Here is a 24,325-nt window from a genome sequence, read left to right as displayed (position 1 = left end):
ACTACAACACTGCCTGGGGTATGGGGACTATATATACCTTATGTCTCTGCACCAAAGGAGCTTACACTCTAATGCCAATACACAGTGTAGGACCAGGCAGGAAGTTGAAGTATACAATATTGCTGGGCTGTACGAGGGATAGCTGGATGATTTCCACCCAAACACATACTGTATACCACATGACTTCGGCAGTTGTCTCCATCCTGAGAGTGTGTGGGCGGAGATATAATATATTTACACTGCTCAGCTTCTTATCTGTCTACAGAGAGGAGAGTCCTGTATACATCACATGACCACCTGAAGCATGGTGGACGAGGACAGGAATCGCCCGACCAAGAGGATATTAGGACTTACCCTGGAGATCATCTACCTGCTGACCGGAGAGGTGAGGAGGATTCTGGGAGGTCACATGACATCACTCTTATCTCTATTAATAAAACACAGACCTGACCGGAGAGGTGAGGAGGATTCTGGGATTCTAACATGATATTCCTATTGGTTCTCCAATACAGAGATTTCCTCTTCTGAAGTCAGGTGATCCTATGACCATCACAGTGCCTCCATGTGACTCCCTAAAACCTGAGAGACACAACATGAAGAAGATTCTAGAAGTCACCAAGAAGATGATGGAGCTGCTGACAGGAGAGGTGAGCGGTGCTGGGAATTCTGGGACATTATCCAGTAACAGACAAGGGATGTGTCTGGATGGTGACTGTATCATTGTGTGTGTCAGGTTCCTATAAGGTGTCAGGATGTCACTGTCTATTTCTCCATGGAGGAGTGGGAGTATTTAGAAGGACACAAGGATTTCTACAAGGACGTCATGATGGAGAATCAGCCGCCCCTCACATCACCGGGTAAGAGGAGTCTTTATTGTAAAGGAGAGAGCAGTACGGAGGATCCACCTAGATCCCCCATCATCTGATAAACACATAGAAACAATGTATTCAGTCAGTGTGTGTCAGGGCTGGGCTCCTGCAGCTCTTCTCTTTCAGAGCTCAGAAGTTGCTTAGCTGTCGGGTAACTACAAGCCGCTCGTTACCACAGTGACTCACCTGGTTACCATTACCTGCCTCATTAGTCCAGCCTACAGCCAGCCCCGTTTTGCTATTTAAGTAGCTTAGCTCATTTCCTCCTTGCCCTTGCTTGGTCTATGATCTCCAGTGTGTTCCTCTGTATGACTTGCCCTGGTTGACTTCTCTTTCTATTCCTGTTCCTGATTTTTGCTTCCGACTATGCTGACTTCTGGTTTCTTGACCCCGGCTCCTCCGATTACCTGCTCTGGCATCCAAATCCCGGCTTCTGTTTTTGACTACATTCCTGAACTGTTATTTTTTTTCTATTCCATTAAAGGTGTGATTTTTTTTTTTTTTTTTTTTTCTGTCTTCGCCTGGTTTATGGTCCCTTTGTGTGTGTTTCCTACAGATGGATCCAGTAATGGGAACCCACCAGAGAGATGTCCCCGTCCTCTGTATTCCCGGGATTCCACACAGGAAGGTCACACCATCCCCCACCATCATTCAGTAGGTGGATCTCTAGGTGTAAGATATTTGTCTTCTCCGGTTACCTCTAATGATGAGATTTATGGTTTTCTCTCCTATGGTTTCAGGTTGAAGATCCGATGGATATAAAGTTTGGGGTTACAGAAGAGGAAGAACAGGAGACGAATGCGGGGGAGGAAGGTGATCATCAGGAATCACATGCTGGACAGGGTTCATTTCCATGCTCAGAGTGCAGGAAAAGTTTCTCGCAGAAAGAATCTCTCGCGAGACACCAGCAAATCCACGTGGGGAGAGCACCCTATCGGTGTGAGAAGTGCGGGAAGTATTTTACGCAGAAGCAGTCACTCGTCATACACCAGCGAACACACATGGGCGAGCGCCCCTATTCCTGCCCTGAGTGCGGAAAATGTTTCACACGCAAATACTCCCTCACCCTGCATCAGAAAATTCACGTACGCGAAAGCTCCCTGTTGTGTTCCGAGTGCGGGAAATGTTTTGAAACAAAGTCCGAGTTCAATATACATCAGAGGATTCATAACGGAGAGACCGTCTTCTCCTGCTCAGAATGTGAGAAATCGTTCCTCAAAAATTCTCAGCTTCTGATCCACCAGAGGGTTCATACGGGCGAGAAACCCTTTTCCTGCCCCGAGTGTGGGAAATCCTTCATGAGAAAGTCGGACCTCGTCGTACACCAGAGAATTCACACGGGCGAGCAGCCCTTTTCATGTTCTGAGTGCGGGAAATGTTTCTCGGGGAGGGGGCGCCTCAAAAGCCATATAAAAAGGCACACCGGGGAGAAGCCGTTCTCCTGCTCTGAGTGCGGGAAGTGTTTTGTACGAAGAGATGAGCTTCATATCCATCAGAGGGTTCACACGGGCAGCCGGCCCTTTTCATGCTCAGAGTGCGGGAAACGTTTCTCAAAGAAAGGGAATCTCAGTCAACATCAGAGAACTCACGCCTGCTGAACCCAGGGTAGCCATTCGTGGAATGAATTATTGGTTTCATAGTTGTCCTGTGTGTGTGATACGGATGAGAACGTCTTAAGTTACCTTCCATCCAATACTGGGGGTCTGATTATAGGTAAAGTCTTTCCCAATATCTCTACTAACCACATTGACGCACTGTGAGTAAAGGCCAATAAAAAGATCAAGACTCCTGACACCACCAGGGGGTGCTCACCTACACCGATAGACTAAGGACCACACACAACAAGGGGGCGCTCTCCTAAAACCAAGAGGAATATAGACCAAACACCACCAGGGGGCGCTCACCTACACCAACAGAATAAAGACCAGACACAACGAGGGGGCGCTCTCCTAAAACCAAGAGGAATATAGACCAAACACCACCGGGGGGGGCCTCACCTACACCAACGGAATAAAGACCAGACACAACAAGGGGGCGCTCTCCTAAACCAAGAGGAATATAGACCAAACACCACCAGGGGGCGCTCACCTACACCAACAGAATAAAGACCAGACACAACGAGGGGGCGCTCTCCTAAAACCAAGAGGAATATAGACCAAACACCACCGGGGGGGGCCTCACCTACACCAACGGAATAAAGACCAGACACAACAAGGGGTTGGTTATGGTTGGTTGCATCCACTGGTGAGCTTGGGTTGGTTGTATCTACTGGTGAGTTTGGGTTGGCTGTATCCACAGGTGAGCTTGAGTTGTTTGCATCTACTGGTGAGTGTGGATTGGTTGCATCTACTGGTGAGTTTGGGTTGGCTGTATCCATAGGTGGGTTTGGGTTGGTTGCATCCACTGTTGAGCTTGGGTTGGCTGCATCTACTTGTGAGCTTGGGTGGGCTGTATCCAGAGGTAAGCTTGGGTTGGCTGCATCCACTGGTGAGCTTGGGTTGACGGTAATAGGAAAGATGAAGCCGCTCAGGTGTGTCAGTCCGACCTGGTGCTGGTAAGACCCGCCATCTGGATAAATGCAAAAAAGTGTTGGAACCGCACCCAGGTAGATGAAAACAATTGAAGTACTTTATTCTTTAAATCAAAATATGAACAGACAGTGCAGGGAACAGGTAATCCAGGTTAACGCGTTTCACGGCGCACACAGCCGCTTACTCATAACCGTAGTGGTGGATCACGGAAATCGGTTTGATATACAATTTCTAATTGATGATTGATTGCAGGTTTGTATCATCAACATGGTGTTTCTCAATTGAACAACCGACACAACCGTGATTCAGCACCTGGGATTATTCAAACATACATAGAAAATGCTCCATAACGGAACAAAACAAACATAACAATAAACATGAAAAATTTGAAGTAGAAAAAATGTGTAACATGAATATTTGGTTGGCTGCATCCATTGGTGAGCTTGGGTTGGCTGCATCCACTGGTGAGCTTGGGTTGGCTGCATCCACTGGTGAGCTTGGGTTGGCTGCATCTACTTGTTCAGTAAATTTCTGTTCAGTAATATTTATCATTTTCAGTGAAATTCCATTGGGTGATGACATGTGTTGGGTGGTGACGTGTGTTGGGTGATGAGGCGTGTTGGGTGATGAGGCGTGTTGGGTGGTGACGTGTGTTGGGTGATGAGGCGTGTTGGGTGATGAGGCGTGTTGGGTGGTGACGTGTGTTGGGTGATGAGGCGTGTTGGGTGATGAGGCGTGTTGGGTGATGAGGCGTGTTGGGTGATGAGGTGTGTTGGGTGATGAGGCGTGTTGGGTGATGTTGTGTGTTGGGTGATGTTGTGTGTTGGGTGATGAGGTGTGTTGGGTGATGAGGCATGTTGGGTGATGACGTGTGTTGGGTGATGAGGTGTGTTGGGTGATGACGCGTGTTGGGTGATGACGCGTGTTGGGTGATGACGTGTGTTGGGTGATGAGGTGTGTTGGGTGGTGACGCGTGTTGGGTGATGACGCGTGTTGGGTGATGACGCGTGTTGGGTGATGAGGTGTGTTGGGTGGTGACGTGTGTTGGGTGGTGACGTGTGTTGGTGACGCGTGTTGGTGGTGACGTGTGTTGGTGACGCGTGTTGGGTGGTGACGTGTGTTGGGTGATGAGGTGTGTTGGGTGATGAGGCGTGTTGGGTGATGAGGCGTGTTGGGTGATGACGCGTGTTGGGTGATGACGCGTGTTGGGTGATGACGCGTGTTGGGTGATGTTGTGTGTTGGGTGATGAGGTGTGTTGGGTGATGAGGTGTGTTGGGTGGTGACGTGTGTTGGTGACGCGTGTTGGGTGGTGACGTGTGTTGGTGACGCGTGTTGGGTGGTGACGTGTGTTGGGTGATGAGGTGTGTTGGGTGATGAGGTGTGTTGGGTGGTGACGTGTGTTGGGTGGTGACGTGTGTTGGTGACGCGTGTTGGGTGGTGACGTGTGTTGGTGACGCGTGTTGGGTGGTGACGCGTGTTGGGTGATGAGGTGTGTTGGGTGGTGACGCGTGTTGGGTGGTGACGCGTGTTGGGTGGTGACGCGTGTTGGGTGATGACGCGTGTTGGGTGATGAGGTGTGTTGGGTGATGACGCATGTTGGGTGATGACGCGTGTTGGGTGGTGACGCGTGTTGGGTGGGGACGCGTGTTGGGTGATGAGGTGTGTTGGGTCACCCAGTGGTCACCCTTGCCCAGCCACAAATGTGTGTGACAATAATGTGGGGTCCGGATAGCAGTCCTATGATACATCCAAACCATGATGGATTCTGAGTGTTATTAAACTATTTAGAAAGGTTTACGGTCTCCATGATGGGAGAAACCATCACCGTAACTGCAAGTCATGGAAGGTGGGAATATTCACCCGGAGCTTCCCGCCATTAACTCCTCCCTCCAGCCTCCCTTTCATACCTCCAGCCTCCCTTTCATACCTCCAGCCTCCCCTTCCTCCCTCCAGCCTCCCTTTCATACCTCCAGCCTCCCTTTCATACCTCCAGCCTCCCCTTCATACCTCCAGCCTCCCTTTCATAGACTGAGTTCATTTCTATCCTCATCCCGCTCACACCAATTGTTAAGTCGTCCTATCCTGGCTGGAGGACTTCCAGCATCATTTAGCCTTTTCATCCATAGCCTCTCTCTGGCTTTCATTTATTAGATTCTAGTGGAGGCTCGGCATTACATGCGCGCCTTTCTTAGGGTGGTCTGCTGTTTTTTTAGGAACTTATGTAAATCCCTTCCCACCACAACAATCTGCCTTCATTGCATAGAGAAGAACAGAGAGCCAATGGTGACATCACTAGATTTATAATAAAGTATGAAATGAAAACCGGTTTGATTGAAAAAAAATATATTTGCATGGAGATGGGGGGAGGGGAGGGAGGAACCAGGGAAGGCAAAATAAAAGCCGATTAAACCAGGGGGGCGCTCACCTACACTGAAAAGAACACAGGCCAGATACCACCAGGGGGCACTAACCTACATTGAGTGGGGCACAGACCAAATACCACCGGGGCGCTCACCTAAAATAAGAGAACACAGGTCAGATAATATTGGGGGCGCTCACATAAAATGAGAGAACACAGGTCAGATAACATTGGGGGCGCTCACATAAAATGAGAGAACACAGGTCAGATAACATTGGGGGCGCTCACCTACACTGAGAGGAAAGAAGATCAGATTCCACCAGGAGGTTCTCACTCATAATGAGAGGAACGAAGTTTAGAGAACACAAGGGGGTGTTCGCCTACACCAATAGGAAAACACCAGCTCTCTTTCCTACAACGAAGGACACTTCTCGGTTTTACTTGGACTCTTTTTAAGTTTATTATGAAGCCGGGACTGCGCAGAGTTAATAGAGATAAGATTCCGTGCTTATGGATATAAATTAGGCTGCAACCTACCCCAAAATATAGTCCAAAAGGGCTATTTCATATAATAAAGAAAGAAAATGAGGTAAAATGGCGCTGCCTATTAAAATCTATATATATACTGTATATACTGGTGTGGAAAGGGGTATTAAAAATAGTGATGTGTAATGTAGAATACGGTGAATAAAAATATATATTGTGGAAGGGATTGGAAAATAAATAGTAATGTGTAAATGTACAAAATATATATAAATGTGTGCAATCGTGATATGAAAAATGAATACCCAAACATGAATATAAAATCAAAATTTGTGAACGTAAAGTGATGTGTGCAATCAATAAAATATCAAAGTGCTAAAGTGATAATAACCAATGGAAACACCAGAAACTATTATGGTATATATATATATAAACTCAAAGAAGTCCAGAAACCGTCCATGAAGTGCTTGCTAGAAAGTGATTCCTAAAACCCGATGGTGATACAATATAATTCGGGAAGTGATCCGGGTGATAGGTGTGGGGTGAAGGAAAAAACGTGCACCCCTCCGGTATATCCCGCACTCACCAGAGATATATACCCCTACAGGGGTAATCAGCTTTAGATTAATAGCCTCTCTTCTGTAAATCCTAGCGGTGGGCTCTAATGTAGAAAATATCCCTGGGTGTCTTCTCATGGCGTGATCAGATATGCCAACAGACAGATTCACCTTAATGTTCCTCTCTCGCCCATGGGGAGATACCCCAAGATGGTATATGGAAAGGAAGACCTCATATAGTGATCTACCGTTTGATATGTTTATTTAACCATAAAATCAAAGAACGTACTCACATTTAAACGAGGTAGTCACAGGTATAGGAAGCAGTAGGGGCCGCGAGTCCCTCGTTGGCAGCTACTTCCGGGATGCTACGATAACCAGCGAACGGATCTGCGTTCCAGTGGGGCGGAAATGACGTAACCGCGCACGACGCGTTTCGTCACAGCTGATGACGTCAGCTGTGACCTTGTTTAAATGTGAGTACGTTCTTTGATTTTATGGTTAAATAAACATATCAAATGGTAGATCACTATATGAGGTCTTCCTTTCCATATATCATCTTGGGGTATCTCCCCATGGGCGAGAGAGGAACATTAACCACTTGCCGACCGCCGCACGACTATCTACGTCGGCGGTCAGCCCCTCACAGGCAAACTAACGTAGGGCTACGTTGCTTGCTTGTGAGGGTCTAGGGAGCGAGCGCGCGCCCCCGGAGGCGCGCTTCCACTCCCGCGTGGTCACGGACCCCCCCGCGCGTGTGACCAGCGGACCCGATGTCCGCCGGCCACTCGGCGATCGGCGGGGGAGAGGGAGAATGTCAGGCAGCTTGTGTAAACAAGCCACCTGTCATTCTCCTCGCTGCAAAGACACTGATCACATGGATCTACTATGTAGATCCGTTGATCAGTGTCCTTACAGCTGAAGCCACAGCCAATCACAGTAGAAAGCACGCCCCTAGGGACACACACAGCCCCTCCCTCCCAAATAAAGTTAACCCCTTCACTACCAGTGTATTTTTACAGTAACAGTGCATATGTATAGCACTGATTACTGTAGAAATGTCACTGGTAACCCCAAAAGTGTCAAAAATGTCAGTCAAGGGTCCGATCTGTCCGCCGCAATGTCGCAGTACCGCAAAAAAAATCGCAGATCGCCGCCATTACGCGTTAAAAAAAAACAACAAAAATGACAAAAATCTTTCCCTTTGTTAGTAAACGCGATAACTTTTGCGCAAACCAATCAAAATACGCTTTTTGCGATTTTTTTTACCAAACATATGTAGCATAAAACAAATTGGCCGAAAATGTTAAAAAATTTTGATTTTTACATTTTTTTTTGGGGGAATTTCATATAAAAAAATGTGAAAAATATTGTTATTTTTGCAAAATTGACGCTTTTTTTGTTTATAGCGCGTGATCAAAAAATCGCACAGGTGATCAAATACCACCAAAAGAAAGCTCTGTTTGTGGGAAAAAAAGGACGCCAAATTCGTTTAGGTACAGCGTCGCACGACCGCGCAATTGTCCATTAAAGTCACGCAGTGCCGAATCGCAAAATACCCCCTGGTCGGAATGGGGGTAAAATCTTCCGGGGCTTAAGTGGTTAAGGGGAATCTGTCTGTTGGCATATCTGATTACGCCATGAGAAGACACCCAGGGATATTTTCTACATTAGAGCCCACCGCTAGGATTTACAGAAGAGAGGCTATTAATCTAAAGCTGATTACCCCTGTAGGGGTATATATCTCTGGTGAGTGCGGGATATACCGGAGGGGTGCACGTTTTTTCCTTCACCCCACACCTATCACCCGGATCACTTCCCGAATAATATTGTATCACCATCGGGTTTTAGGAATCACTTTCTAGCAAGCACTTCATGGACGGTTTCTGGACTTCTTTGAGTTTATATATATATATACCATAATAGTTTCTGGTGTTTCCATTGGTTATTATCACTTTAGCACTTTGATATTTTATTGATTGCACACATCACTTTACGTTCACAAATTTTGATTTTATATTCATGTTTGGGTATTCATTTTTCATATCACGATTGCACACATTTATATATATTTTGTACATTTACACTTTACTATTTATTTTCCAATCCCTTCCACAATATATATTTATATTCACCGTATTCTACATTACACATCACTATTTTTAATACCCGTTATTTAACCCTTTCCACTGCGCGGAGTTAAGCTCGGGTTTTGGAAACCAAAGACTATCTACAAGTTGGTCGGAGCCGAAGACACCGTAGAGACGGTTCCAGGTAAACCTCTAGACACAGGTGATCGGGAGGAATGTTTAATCCATGGGCACAAAGATCTGGCATCGATGGCCATCCATGGAAGGTTGTCCTTGAGGACTTTCATGCATGATAATCAAAGAAACTGCTTTGCACGTCCTCTGCCAGTGACCCTTCACAGAGAACTTATCGAGGGCCCGAGAAGAAGAACTCAACGACCTCGTGCTGCGATCACCCCTCACCCAGTTTGGGATAATACATGGGCTCTTTTGTAAATGTTTTGCACCAGAAGACATTGAAGGTACCGGGTGGGTGATGTGTTGCTTTGTGGTGAAAGCGTATCATCCACCAAGGGGAGTAGATGTCCACACTGGTCCACAGTCTGCTCATAGACTACAAGTTTAAGGAGGAAATCCATGCATGTGCCATAAAGGTGGCACCTGAGGAGGGGGCGCAGTCACCATAGTTGGCCAACTGAGATCCACTCTCAGTTCCAGAAGTCTTTCCTGTGTTATCCCTTAGACCTTTCATAATTTTTGTTGCCGTCTTTAGACTCATTCTATCTCATCTATATAGAGGAATCAGGACCTTCCATCCTCCTGCTGGGGACCCCTCTAGTGATATAAGGATCTATATAGAGGAATCAGGACCTTCCATCCTCCTGCTGGGGACCCCTCTAGTGATATAAGGATCTATATAGAGGAATCAGGACCTTCCATCCTCCTGCTGGGGACCCCTCTAGTGATATAAGGATCTATATAGAGGAATCAGGACCTCCTTCCTCCTGCTGGGGACCCCTCTAGTGATATAAAGATCTTAATAGAGGAATTAGCAGTATATGTGAACCCATAATCTCTGTCTTTATGCAGTCGTCTGCTAGAACAGCCTTTTTCAACCAGGGTGCCCAGGCACCCTGGGGTGCCTTGAGGTTTCTCCAGAGGTGCCCTGGCAAAATGCCTAAAAATTGCCCAAAATTGTATACAAACCAGCAGGGAGATCAAGCCTATCTTTAAGATCCACAAAGCCACAGGATTTTGTTGTGCACAATTTCAACCTTCAAGCCACCGCCTTCCTAACAACCAGTGATGTCACCGGTGTTGATAAGAAGGGTGTTGATCACCTGCACAGCATCCTTGTTTGGCCCTTCCCTGCCCCTCTCCATCAACACTGGAGTCACATTAGCTGAGTGATGAAAATAAACTGAGGGAGAAGAGAAACACTTGGATACTAGTCGGTACTAGTGTGCAAAAGTGAACAATCACCTCTAATATTGGGTGTCCTATGTATGTCGATGCTGCCGCATTATGTAAGACTTTTAGAATAGTTTTTTACATTTTAGAATGGGGTGCCTTGAGACTGTCCATAATTTTAAAGGGTGTCCTGAGATTTTCCTTATGTTTAAAGGGTGCCTTGATTGAAAAAAGGTTGAGAAACACTGTGCTAGACACATGTACGGGTATATAGCGGTGTGCGGAGGGTTAATTCAGAATGTTCAGTGATGGAACGCACAGATGGGCGATAAGATTTCAAAAGGAAGTGATGTTACATACGGACAGGAAGTTCCAGGTGAAAGGTGAGCTGGGAGGAAGTAGAGAGGAGACATTTTTGGAACTGGCAGCTGAGGAGGTAAAAACATTTCAGCCATTACAGTTCCTGGGATCCCTCATGAGAAGATGACTTCATCTTTGATCAGGTAGATGGAACGAGGGTCAAAAATGGGACTCTAAACTGTATGAGATATTCCGTAGATGGAACGAGGGTCAAAAATGGGACTCTAAACTGTATGAGATATTCCTCTACGTAATTTCTTCGTATGGATATTATTTTGTTAATTTAGCTGATGGACATCAACGTTGGGGTCAAAGAGGAAGAAGAGGAGAGGTATGTGAGGGATGGTCAGCAGTCTACGGAGGAAGATGTGGTGATGGTGACAACTAAACAAGAAAAGTCTTCACTAAATATCAGCACCGGTGAGTAATGAAGAGATTTTTCATTTTTCTTCTAGAAGGAATTTTGTTGATATTTGTCGTTACTCATAAACTTTTGTAAAAACAATGGAAGGAAAGTGGTGGAACCAGTTGGTGAGGAGAGAAGGTCTATGGTTAATGAGAGGTCACCTATTGTATGGGTGCGATTCCCAAAACCTTTAAAGTAGGTTTAGCCGTCATCCCTGAGAATAGTTTGGAGAGAAGATGGTGCCTCAAGCCAGGTAAGTTGGGACTTTAGGGGCTCATAAAGTCCCAACTTACCTGGCTTGAGGCACCAACTTCTCTCCAAATGAGAGGTCACCTTGTGTGTTTGCCAAGAATTCCAAACAGCGGGTATTTTTTTAAAAAAAAACTGAATCTTAATCATCACAAGAAGACAACTATGTAAAATAAATTGAGGATCTGTAGACCTTCTCACAGGTAAGATTATCTCTACAAGGACGTCATGATGGAGAATCAGCCATCCCTCACATCACCGGGTAAGAGGAGACTTTATTGTAAAGGAGAGAGCAGTACGGAGGCTCCACCTAGATCCCCCATCATCTGATAAACACATAGAAACAATGTATTCAGTCAGTGTGTGTGTTTCCTACAGATGGATCCAGTAATGGGAACCCACCAGAGAGATGTCCCCGTCCTCTGTATTCCCGGGATTCCACACAGGAAGGTCACACCATCCCCCACCATCATCAGGTAGATGAGGAACAATCACTGATAGTATCATTAGGATCTGTACATTATCTGCATTGTTACCATTGATGTCATTTTTATTATATATTCAGAGTGGAAACCTGAGAGATTCTAAAGTTGAAGTTAAAGAAGAGATAAAAGAGGAGGATGATGAGGATGGGGTGATGGAGGAAATACACAAAGATCTGTACCAGGACACCATGGTGGAGTCATCCAGCTACAGAATTCCACCAGAGAGATGTCCCCGTCCTCTGTATTCCTGGGATTCCACACAGGAAGGTCACATCATCCCCGACCATCATCAGGTAGATGAGGAACAATTATTGGTAGTTATGATTTATACACAGCGTGTTTGTTACAATGAATGTTTTATTATATATTCAGAGTGGAAACCTCGGGGATGATAATATTGATGTTAAAGAAGAGTATAAAGAGGAGGATGAGGAGTATGGAGTGATTGAGGAGTTTTCAGAAGGACACAATGATATGATGGAGCCACCTAATACCAGGAACCCACCAGAGAGATGTCCTCGTCCTCTGTATTCCCGGGATTCCACACAGGAAGGTCACACCATCCCTCACCATCATCAGGTAGATGAAATGGAAGAGAAACCCGAATCCTCCATAACCCTTCTATATATTTTTAGGTAGTGATGGATCTATTTTTGTTATGTTGGGTTTAGGGTGAAGAACCCAATGATATAGAATTTGAGGTTAAATCAGAAGAAGAAGAGACGTATGTGAGGGATGATCAGCAGTCTATGGAGGAGGATGGAATAACGGGGACATTTATAGAGGAGGACACTCCTACAGAGATCAGCACAGGTGAGCCAAAAATATATTCTTCTCTTATCTCTGCCCTGTTACTGCACAATAGGGGTTTTTAAACTAATTGGCGCATCGATGCAGAAATCACCAGAATCGCGATTGCAATGAGGTCATCCTGGCCCTCCCCCCCCTTGTCACATTCATCTTAATGCCGACTTAGAAGAAGACACTCAAACCCATTGATTCCTCCTTCTCTTTCTCCAGGCTCCTCCATCCTTCCTTTCCTATTCATTGACTCATCCTTCCCTATCCCCAGATTCTTCCATCCTTCCTTTCCTATTCATGGATTCCTCCTTCCCTATCCCCAGACTCTTCCATCCTCTTTCAGTTCTCATACTTTCCCCAATTTGTTGACAAGGCTGCATGAAAATAGAAGTGATCTGGGAGGAGGATTGAAGGCTTTTCGACTAAAAAGCAGAAAAAGTCCCAGCTGATTGGGACATTCACAGAGACATTTGCTCGCTCATATCTACCTGATCCAGATGGAATCTTGATGTAACCCTCTCATATCTATTGATGATGATTTTATATTTTTCCAGGACACGCCATGGAGAAACCCTCAAAGGATCGTCTCACTTTATCTCCAGGTTGTAAAATGAAAGATGAGGACATCACAGGAGATTGTGCGGGAGAAAAGACAATGAGCTCCACTATGGATGGTGGACTTCACAGTGTGGATAGACCATGGAATCCCTCTGACTCTGAGCAACCTCGTACTGTGAGGGATGGTGCCGGAATCCAGGGGGAGAAGACATTTTCCTGTCCTGAATGTGGGGAAAGTTTTAGCTCTGAATCAACTCTTACCGTACATCAGAGATCTCACATAGGGGAGAAGACATATTCCTGTCCTATGTGTGGAGAATGTTTTCTTCGTAAATCTCATCTTAGTGTACATCAAAGATTGCACACGGGTAAGAAGCTTCACTACTGTCCCAAGTGCAAAAAATGTTTTCTTAGAAAATCAGAGCTGGTCAGACATCAAAGATCCCACAAGGGTGAGAAGCCGTATTCCTGCCCTGAGTGCGGAAAATGTTTTTCTCGGAAGTCCAATCTTTCTCTACATCAGAGATTGCACACGGGTGTGAAGCCGTATTCCTGCCCTGAGTGCGGGAAAAGCTTTATACGTAAACTATTTCTCACAACACATCAGAGGTCTCACACAGGAGAGAAGCCATTTACCTGTCCAGAGTGCGGGAAATGTTTTGTACGTAAACAACTTCTTCAAACCCATCAGAGGTCTCACACAGGCGAAAAGCCTTATTCCTGTCCAGAGTGCGGGAAATGTTTTTCGCAGAGGCCTCATCTTTCTGAGCATCTGAAATGCCATACGGGTGAGAAGCCGTATTTCTGCCTTGAGTGCAGGAAACGCTTTGCGCGAAAATCACAACTTGACAAACATCAAAGATCTCACACAGGTGAAAAGCCGTATTCCTGTCTGGTGTGTGGGAAATGTTTTACGCAGAAGTCCCATCTTACCAAACATCTGAGAACGCACCGATCTCTGCAGGTGTAGTAGTGGTCTGAGTGTGAGAAATGTCTGCTATATGAATCATATGTTGTCATACATGAGCGATCTCACACTGGAAAGAAGCCCACCCTGATATACACCTCAGAAAACACATGGCTGAGCTCTCTTTTGATCTTTATAAACACTTTATAAAGATATCAGAGTTGAATTAGGATGTCCTAGTTCTATCTAGCTTACTTGTAATGGAACCGAGACTCACACTGTGCTTGTGGGCTTCCGTCACTATACCGCTTCCTATAGTCATGAACATAGATATCAAATATTCTAGCCGCCCCCCATACAAAGCTAGCCAACAACTTAGCTTGTACAAGTTCTGGAACCTTCTCATTTATTGAACACTCTCACATATTTAAATACAGCATGGACCTCCCCCTCCTGATCAGATTATCCCATCAGGTCAGGTGCCGGATTACATTATGATATGCAGATGAAATTGTATACAGAAATAGAATTAACCTGAACTAGTTATCTAGCCATCTGGACAGAAACAACATATGAGTTCATTAACAATGGGAAAGACAGGCTTAAAAGAATCCACATCACACCTCAATACACAGACAATAGGAAGAGACCACCAATGACAGACTGTCCATCTCAGACAATGAAGTACAATACAATACACACTATCATAAGTGTACACACTGAACCCCTAGTAGATAACAGGTGAGTAAATCGGCATATTCAACAATGTGTGGAAGACAGGTGGTTGAGCTGATGATATTAGCATCTGCTTTGAGTCTTACTGTCTTGGGGAGACATGGACTTGAATCCAAAGTAACATTACTCCAAGGGCCCCACATATAGTGTCGGTCTTTCGTTCCCAGTGACGGTGCGTACTGTCACATTACTCTTTTAGGTAAGAGGAGGAAGGGGTGTGTTCCTTCTGGATGACTACCTCCTGCAGCGTAATCTGATCTCCCCTGCTATTCAGCAGAAGCCTAATATTAGGAAATCTTGGTGAACGAGGAGCTGGATATTTCTGATGGATCAAGAACAGCCTACACATCAGAAGTGACTAGCTTGGTGTTGTGGTTACGCTATCAGCCTGCGTAGAGAGTGACATCGGCTCATAGAATGTCATCTGCTGGTTGAACTTTGTAAATGTGAATGTAACATTTCATATGAACCCGATCAGAAACACAAACATAATAAAAAAGCTTATTTCTTTATATGGAACAAATAAAGATACAATATATATATATTCTTAAAATAGTTATATTGTTTGTAAGTTCATCAATAGGTTTGACTTTAGATATTAACACTATGAGTAAAGCCCCGTACACACGATCAGATTATCGAACGATCTGTTGTCCGTTTTTTGTGGCATGCTAGTCTGATGTGGAAAGTGAAGAGGTTATTTTCATACAAATTTTCCCGTACGACAGAATTCTACTTCAGAAGTGATGTCATGTGTTGGATTGCTTTGTATGTGTTCTTTCCTCTCTGAGCATGCCTAGTCTTGCTCTTAAGATTTTTTTTCCGTCGAAATCTGTACTAATGAGACGAAAATCGGACGTTGTATTACGGACAACAAAAATTTTATAGCCTGCGCATCAGGATTTTGTCGGCCGAAAAGTCGGAGTCGGCTGTCGAAAGCACCATACTAACAATCCAAAAATCGGCAGATCGGTCGTTGGACGAAATTTCCCTTCAGATTTTCTTATCGTGTGTACGGGGCTTTAGTTCTCAGAGAGAGAAGCGTGTATTCTCACACCCAGAAAAACAACAACGACCGTAAGATAAGCATAAAGTGCATCGAAGAAAAGTGGTTTTCGGAGGACGGGTCACATGAATATGAGGACGCCTGCTGGAGTGCGGGAGAATGGTAACTAAAACTAGCCCCACTGCAAATGTAGTTTTGAATTTTCCCTACAGTCCAGCTTCCATTGGTCAACCCCCTTAGTGTATAGCATGATGGGTTAAGATACCGTATTTCAATAGATGACTTGAGTTTCTCTATGGGTTTCTGTTAGGTTGTCTATGTGCTAACCAGGGTAGGGTATGGAGGAAATGTGTAGATGGATTAGCTTGGAGATCGATTAGGACCATAACAGATCACCAGATGAGAAGCTCCTTGATACAGGTCATGCTGAGCAGAACTTGGACTCCAAGCCATTCTCCTTGGGTTTCTGTGGGGTTGTCGCTATGCTGACCAAATTGTGAAGGAATTGTTTAGATATGTCATTGTATGGATTGATTGGGACAATCACAGAGCCCCAGATGAGAAGTTTCTTCACTCAGGCGAGGTCATATTGAGCAGAACATGGACTCCAAGTGTTGGGGTGTCTCTGCACTGAACAAATTGTGAATTAAATGTGTAGAGGTGTCACCTTACAGATTGATTGAGACAATTATAGATCCCCATAAGAGAAGTTCCCCCACACAGGTGAGGTCCAGGATGAGTAGAACATGGATGCCAAGCTTTTTTCCATGGGTGTCTCTGATGGGTTGTCTCCACATTGATGAGGTCAGGGTGAGCAGCAGCGTGTGTATTCCTCCTCCAGAGAGAAAAGCAAAAGAAGGGGTGAGAGAGGGAATAAGGGGAAAGGAAAAGGGGGGAGAGGAAAAAGAGGAAGGTTGAGTGGAAAAAGAAGAAAAAAAGGAGGGGATCAAACAGAGAAGAGGAGATGAAGAGAAGGGAGAGAGGAAAGGGAAAGAAGAGGAAGGGGAGAAGAAAAGGGAGCCTCATCAAGAGAGAACAGCTAAAGAAAAAAGGGGAATGAGGGGAAAGGAAAAGGGAGAAAGGAAGAAGTAAAAAGGAGGGAAAGAGGAGAGGAAGGGGGAAAGGAAAGGGAGAAGACCGGAGAGGGGGGAATGGAGAGCAAAGGGGATGAGAGGAGGAAGAGAAGAAAGGAGAGAAGGGAGGAGAGGGAGAAGACCAGAGAGCAGAAGAAGGAATGAGGAAAAGGGAGGAGAGGGAGAAGACCAGAGATGAGAGGTAGGAAAAGAAGGAATGGAGAAAAGAAAGAGAGGAAAGGGACAACTGAGGAAAAGGAGAAGAGAAAGCAGAGCGGGAAAGAGGGAGAAAAAGGGGGGAGAGGGAGAAGGGGAAGTTGGAGTGGAAGTGGAGGAAGAGAGAGAGAGGAGGAGATAGAAAAAAAAAGGGGGGGGGAGAGGGAAAGGAAAGGGAGAAGTAAGGAAAAGAGAGAAGTGGTCAGGGTTTGTCCTTCACCCGCAATCTAAGTTAGGCTCCTTTCACACTATCCGTCCGTCGGACGGATCCCCCGCTGAGCAGGAGGATGACAGTTCCCCATGCAGCTCTATGGAGGAAATCGGATGGGAACGGACCGTCGGTCCGTTCTCATCCGAAACCCATCCAATCCGATCCGCTGGACGGATGGAAAATAGGGTTTCCATCTGTCCAGATTTGACGGATCGGATTGGATGTCAGCGGACATGTCTCCGCTGCCATCCGATGCCCCATAGGAATGCATGGGGGGACCGTTCAGATCCGCCAAAAAAACGGACAGGCGGATCTGAACGGTCTGCCTGTGTGAAAGGGGCCTTAAACTGTCATGGATCTATGAGTGCTTCTTGGACTTTTTGGCATCAAGCAACTGTTTCCAAGATTTGCAAGGTTGCCATCTGGGTTCCTGCTCCTAGGTTCTTTACGTTCTACCATGTGGATGTTGCAGCCTCGTCTGAATGAACATGTAGAAGTTAATTCAGGCCACTCTTTGTTGAATACATCGTCGTACATATCTCCCACTTTACAGGCCGGGTCAGGACCCCCCCTCCCCAGACATGTTCATTACCATCAACTGCCTCCACTGTACTGTCTGTTCCCACCATTAATACAGGTAACGAGTGGAGGACGGAGGAGGCTCTTAAAAGAAGAAGTTACAAGTCTGTGGGAGCCAGAAATCTTGCTTGTTTGTAGGTGACCAAATACTTATTTTACCGAGGAATTTACCAATTAATTCATTAGAAATCCTACAATGTGATTTCCTGGATTCTCCCACCCCCGTTCTGTCTCTCATAGTTGAAGTGTACTGCCTCGTACACACGCAACGATTATCGTCCGACTTTTGTCCAGAGTGGTGTTTTGTTGGTTGGAATGTGCCTAGACTGCACACGAATTTTCTCGGCCAACAAAAATCTACTTCAGAAGTGATGTCATGTGCTGGTTAACTTTCCGTGTGTTTTTTCTTCTCTGAGCATGCCCAGTCTTGCTCATCAGATTTTTGTCTGCCGAAATCTGTACTGACTGACGGAAAATCAGCCGTTTTTAAAATTTTATAGCCTGCACACCAGATTTTTTTTGGCCGAAAAGTCGGAGTCGGTTGTCGGAAGCATCATACTAACAAGCCAAAAATCGGCCGATCGGACGTTGGCCGAAAATTCCCGGCCAATAATCGATGCGTGTGTACGAGGCTTAACAAACCAAAAATCGGCTGATCGGACGTTGGCCCAAAATTCACGGCCAATTATCGACGCGTGTGTACGGGGCTTACCTATGATGAACATTGCAGGCCTCTCTCATCTTTTTAAGTGGGAGAACTTGCACGATTGATGGCTGACTAAATACGTTTTTGCCCAACTATAACTGCTGTTATAAATGTGATGTACTCGCGTAGTTGGACACTTGGCAAATGGGCATGAGGTGGGCTAAGTCGTTTTTGCTAGCGAATAAAAAGGTTTGATTTCCTGGAGTCCGCGTCCGAATTCCTTTTCTGGTTTCCAACAAATGTTTGCTGCTACAGCATCCCATCCACCGGGAGAAGGTGTCCAATGAGGACGGTCACAGACTGGTCTGCTCAGAGACTAGAACCTCATGGACATCAAGGAGGCAGAGGACGGCTGAAAAGATTTCCCCCCTCCTCCCACTTTCTATTGTGTAAATTTTTCCTTTCAATAAAGCTTCAGGCCTGTGAGCTCCTCGCCCTCCCTTGCCCCCCCCCCCCCCCCCCCATCACACTTTGTGCTTATTGAAGTGCTAATTGAAAAGGTCCAACTTCTCCATCCAGTCTGCCCCATTGTCTGACTATAGATCTCTGTTTCCTAGTGACTGACTCACTACCTCTGCTGGAAGTCCTTTCCAAGCATCTACTACTCTATTGGTAAAATAATATTTTCTAAGGTTATTGTTGAGCTTTCCTCCTAGTTGGAGGTCATGTCCGCGTGTTCTTCATCTTCATATTGAAAATCCTGCCCTCCCGGACCTCCTTCGTGGATTTAAAGGAGACATACGGGACTTTAAAACAACAAACCTACATACTCATCTTTATAGCTGCAGCTGCCCCCCACTGACTCTAAGATCAAGACCTGAGCGATCACATGACTGCTGATTGCTCAGTTCTCAGTCTTCCGTAAGCATAGAGCAGTGACTGTGAATGACCGCTCTCCGCTCTGACCCTCCAGCACTCACCTACACTGGGAGGAACACAGACCACATGCCACCTGGGGGCGCTCAACTACACTGGGAGGAACACAGACCAGAAACCACCAGGAGAAGGAGACACCTACACTGGGAGGAACACAGACCAGACACCACCAGGGGGCGCTCACTTACACTGGGGGAACACAGACCAGACATCACCAGGAGGCACTCACCTACACTGGGAGGAACACAGACCAGACACCACCAGGGGGCGCTCAACTACACGGGGAGGAACACAGATCAGACACCACCAGGGGGCGCTCAACTACACTGGGAGGAACACAGACCAGACACCACCTGGTGGCACTCACCTACACTGGGAGGAACACAGATCAGACACCACCAGGGGGCACTCACCTACACTGGGAAGAACACAGACCAGACACCACCAGGGGGCACTCACCTACACTGGGAGGAACACAGACCAGACACCACCAGGGGGCGCTCAACTACACTGGGAGGAACACAGACCAGACACCACCAAGGGGCACTCACCTACACTGGGAGGAACACAGACCAGACACCACCAGGGGGCACGCACCTACACTGGGAGGAACACAGATCAGACACCACCAGGGGGCACTCACCTAGACTGGGAGGAACACAGACCAGACACCACTTGGTGGCGCTCACCTACACTGGGAGGAACACAGACCAGACACCACCAAGGGGCACTCACCTACACTGGGAGGAACACAGACCAGACACCACCTGGGCACACTCACCTACACTGGGAGGAACACAAACCAGACACCACCAGGGGGCACTCACCTACACTGGGAGGAACACAGACCAGACACCACCAGGGGGCGCTCACCTACACTGGGAGGAACACAGACCAGACACCACCAGGGGGCACTCACCTACACTGGGAGGAACACAGACCAGACACCACCAAGGGGCACTCACCTACACTGGGAGGAACACAGACCAGACACCACCAGGAGGCGCTCACCTACACTGGGAGGAACACAGACCAGACACCACTTGGTGGCGCTCACCTACACTGGGAGGAACACAGACCAGACACCACCAAGGGGCACTCACCTACACTGGGAGGAACACAGACCAGACACCACCTGGGCACACTCACCTACACTGGGAGGAACACAAACCAGACACCACCAGGGGGCACTCACCTACACTGGGAGGAACACAGACCAGACACCACCAAGGGGCACTTACCTACACTGGGAGGAACACAGACCAGACACCACCAGGAGGCACTCACCTACACTGGGAGGAACACAGACCAGACACCACCAGGAGGCACTCACCTACACTGGGAGGAACACAAACCAGACACCACCAGGGGGCACTCACCTACACTGGGAGGAACACAAACTAGACACCACCGTGGCGCACTCACCTACACTGGGAGGAACACAGACCAGACACCACCAGGGGGCACTCACCTACACTGGGAGGAACACAGACCAGACATCACCAGGGGGCGCTCACCTACACTGGGAGGAACAGAGACCAGACATCACCAGGGGGCGCTCACCTACACTGGGAGGAACACAGACCAGACACCACCAGGGGGCACTCACCTACACTGGGAGGAACACAGACCAGACATCACCAGGGGGCGCTCACCTACACTGGGAGGAACAGAGACCAGACATCACCAGGGGGCGCTCACCTACACTGGGAGGAACACAGACCAGACACCACCAGGGGGCGTTCACCTACACTGGGGGGAACACAGACCAGACACCACCAGGGGGCGCTCACCTACACTGGGAGGAACACACATCAGACACCACCGTGGCGCACTCACCTACACTGGGAGGAACACAGACCAGACATCACCAGGGGGCACTCACCTACACTGGGAGGAACACACATCAGACACCACCAGGGGGCGCTCACCTACACTGGGAGGAACACAGACCAGACGCCACCAGGGGGCACTCACCTACACTTGGAGGAACACAACCTAGACACCACCAGGGGGCACTCTCCTACACTGGGAGGAACACAGACCAGACACCACCAGGGGGCACTCACCTACACTGGGAGGAACACAGACCAGACATCACCATGGGGCACTCACCTACACTGGGAGGAAAACAGACCAGACACCACCTGGGGGCGCTCACCTACACTGGGAAGAACACAAACCAGACACCACCAGGAGGCACTCACCTACACTGGGAGGAACACAAACTAGACACCACCAGGGGGCACTCACCTACACTGGGAGGAACACAGACCAGACACCACCTGGGGGCACTCACCTACACTTGGAGGAACACAGACCAGACACCGCCAGGGGGCGTTCACCTACACTGGTAGAGGCACCAACCAGACTTCAGATTCAGAAAACTTTATTATTCCAAAGGGAAATGACTAAAATACAGTAACATTCAACAAAAAACAACAAAAAATCACAATAACAAGACACAGTAACAATAAAATGACAGCAATCAATATCACATAAAACGATATGAATACCGTACTGTAATCAGCCATACCATCCTATTACCCTACTACATAGAATAACCAAAAACGACTGAAAAAATAATAGAAAATCAAACTACCAAAATACAAATATTACACCACTTCCTCTGACATTGCCCCAAATCACGACACATAGGTAACCTAATACCAACACAATATAAAAACTATGTAAAAATCCGGATCATAACCCAGATCCACCGGAGACCATGGAGGACGAGGCAAGAAGTGATGGAAGACATGTCCATACAAGTATTCTATATCATTTTAGTTTCTATTTGGCACTCTGCACGTAGAGTAGGGACTGGCCAGATAGGGATCACACTGACCGGTAACCACGCGTTTCTATAAATGCGACCCAAGAATCTCTGATTTCATACAATAGTCTGCTAGAGCAGTGTTTCTCAACCTTTTTTTCGTCAAGGCACCCTCCAAAATGATGGACAGTCCCGAGGCACACTTTAAAATTATGAACAATCTTGAGGCACCCCATCCTAAAATGTAAACACTATTCTATTAGTTTTACATAATGCAGCAACATCCACACATGTAGGTGGCCCAATGTTAGAGGTACTGACTAGTAGTATTTCAATGTTTCTCTTCTTCCTCAGTTTTTCTCCATCACTCAGCTAATCTGACCCCAAAGCTGATGGAGAGAGGCAGAAAATAGTCAAACAAGGATGCTATACAGATGACTGACATCCTCTTTATCAACTGATGACACCATTGGTTGTTTGGAGGTTGGCAGCTAGAAGGTCCTAGAAGGTGTACAATGAAAATCTGTGGCTTTGTGTAAAGCCCCGTACACACAATAAGAAAATCTGTAGGGAAAATTCGTCAGATGAACGATCTGACGATTTTCGGATTGTTAGTATGGTGCTTTCAACAGCCGACTCCGACTTTTCGGCTGACAAAATCCTGATGTGCAGGCTATAAAATTTTTGTTGTCCGTAATACAACGTCTGATTTTCGTTTCATTAGTACAGATTTCGATGGAAAAAAACCTTAAGAGCAAGACTAGGCATGCTCAGAGAGGAAAGAACCCATACAAAGCAATCCAACACATGACATCACTTCTGAAGTAGAATTCTGTCATACAGGAAAATTCGTATGAAAATAACCTCTTCACTTTCCACATCAGACTAGCATGCCACAAAAAACAGATGACAGATCGTTCGATAATCTGATCGTGTGTACGGGGCTTTACTCAAAAGAAGGCTTCGTCCACACGCCACCTTGTATACAATTTTTGGGCAATTTTTAGGCTCTTTGCTGAGGCACCCCTGAAGAAACCTCAAGGCACCCTGGTTGAAAAAGGCTGTGCTAGAGACATGTGGGAGAGTCCTGAGCAAAGGGTTAAATCAGAGCGTTCAGTGGTGGAACGCATGATTAGGAAGTGATGTATTGTGCCGGCAGGAAGTGATGTCAGGCACAGACAGGAAGTTCCGGGTGAAAGGTGAGTCGGGAGGAAGTAGGGAGGAGACTTTGTTGGAATTGGCAGCAGAAGAGGTAAAAATATTTCAGCTTTACGACCTACGACCAACATCATTCCCATGGTAACACAGCCCAGATAATTCTCCATTGTCCATCTACAGGAGGAACAACCGAATCCCGGACTATGGAGGAGAAGCCGAGCCACACGTCCAACAACATACTGAACCTGACCCTGGAGATCATCTACCTGCTGACCGGAGAGGTGAGGGGGATTCTGGGAGGTCACATGACATCACTCTTATCTCTATTAATAAAACACAGACCTGACCGGAGAGGTGAGGAGGATTCTGGGAGGTCACACGACATCACTCTTATCTCTATTAATAATACACAGACCTGACCGGAGAGGTGAGGAGGATTCTGGGAGGTCACATGACATCACTCTTATCTCTATTAATAATACACAGACCTGACCGGAGAGGTGAGAAGGATTCTGGGAGGTCACATGACATCACTCTTATCTCTATTAATAAAACACAGACCTGACCGGAGAGGTGAGGGGGATTCTGGGAGGTCACATGACATCATTCTTATCTCTATTAATAAAACACAGACCTGACCGGAGAGGTGAGGAGGATTCTGGGAGGTCACATGACATCACTCTTATCTCTATTAATAAAACACAGACCTGACCGGAGAGGTGAGGGGGATTCTGGGAGGTCACATGACATCACTCTTATCTCTATTAATAAAACACAGACCTGACCGGAGAGGTGAGGAGGATTCTGGGAGGTCACATGACATCGCTCTTATCCCTATTAATAAAACACAGACCTGACCGGAGAGGTGAGGAGGATTCTGGGAAGGTATATATTGATAATGATCACTTTGTTCTTCTGTTCAGGATTATGAAATAGTGAAGAAGGCATCTAGTGAGCCATTGAAACACAACCGCTCTCCCAAT

At 46.6% G+C, this 24,325-nt stretch overlaps 2 protein-coding genes and 1 long non-coding RNA gene across 4 annotated transcripts; all 3 read left to right on the top strand.

Annotated features, from left to right (window-relative positions):
• The first annotated feature begins 565 nt into the window (after nucleotides 1–565).
• LOC309562797 (uncharacterized protein) lies at nucleotides 566–14,170 on the top strand. 2 transcript variants are annotated; one of them, XM_082267102.1, is made up of 3 exons: nucleotides 566–647; nucleotides 734–857; nucleotides 13,096–14,170. In XM_082267102.1, exons 1-3 carry the CDS (start codon nucleotides 594–596, stop codon nucleotides 14,067–14,069), a joined length of 1,152 nt encoding a protein of 383 aa, XP_082123228.1. In that variant the 5' UTR covers nucleotides 566–593; the 3' UTR covers nucleotides 14,070–14,170. The 2 variants fall into 2 exon arrangements, with proteins under 2 accessions (XP_082123228.1, XP_082123229.1); XM_082267103.1 differs by lacking the exons at nucleotides 566–647; nucleotides 734–857 and adding an exon at nucleotides 12,448–12,553.
• On the top strand, nucleotides 1,622–2,467 carry LOC309564132 (uncharacterized protein; the record flags this gene model as incomplete). Its single annotated transcript, XM_082268761.1, has 1 exon — nucleotides 1,622–2,467. One exon carries the CDS (start codon nucleotides 1,622–1,624, stop codon nucleotides 2,465–2,467), a length of 846 nt encoding a protein of 281 aa, XP_082124887.1.
• Nucleotides 14,171–23,361: 9,191 nt separating the features above from the next.
• Nucleotides 23,362–24,322, top strand: LOC309563022. Its single transcript, XR_014225683.1, has 3 exons — nucleotides 23,362–23,436; nucleotides 23,523–23,623; nucleotides 24,266–24,322. It is a non-coding gene; the product is annotated as an uncharacterized lncRNA (long non-coding RNA).
• Nucleotides 24,323–24,325: the final 3 nt, after the last annotated feature.

Source organism: Pelophylax lessonae (genome assembly GCF_965119305.1).
Source record: "Pelophylax lessonae genome assembly, chromosome: 9".
NCBI lineage: Eukaryota > Metazoa > Chordata > Amphibia > Anura > Ranidae > Pelophylax > Pelophylax lessonae.
The sequence above is the reverse complement of the archived record's forward strand: the minus strand, read 5'-3'. Positions and strand labels throughout refer to the sequence as shown.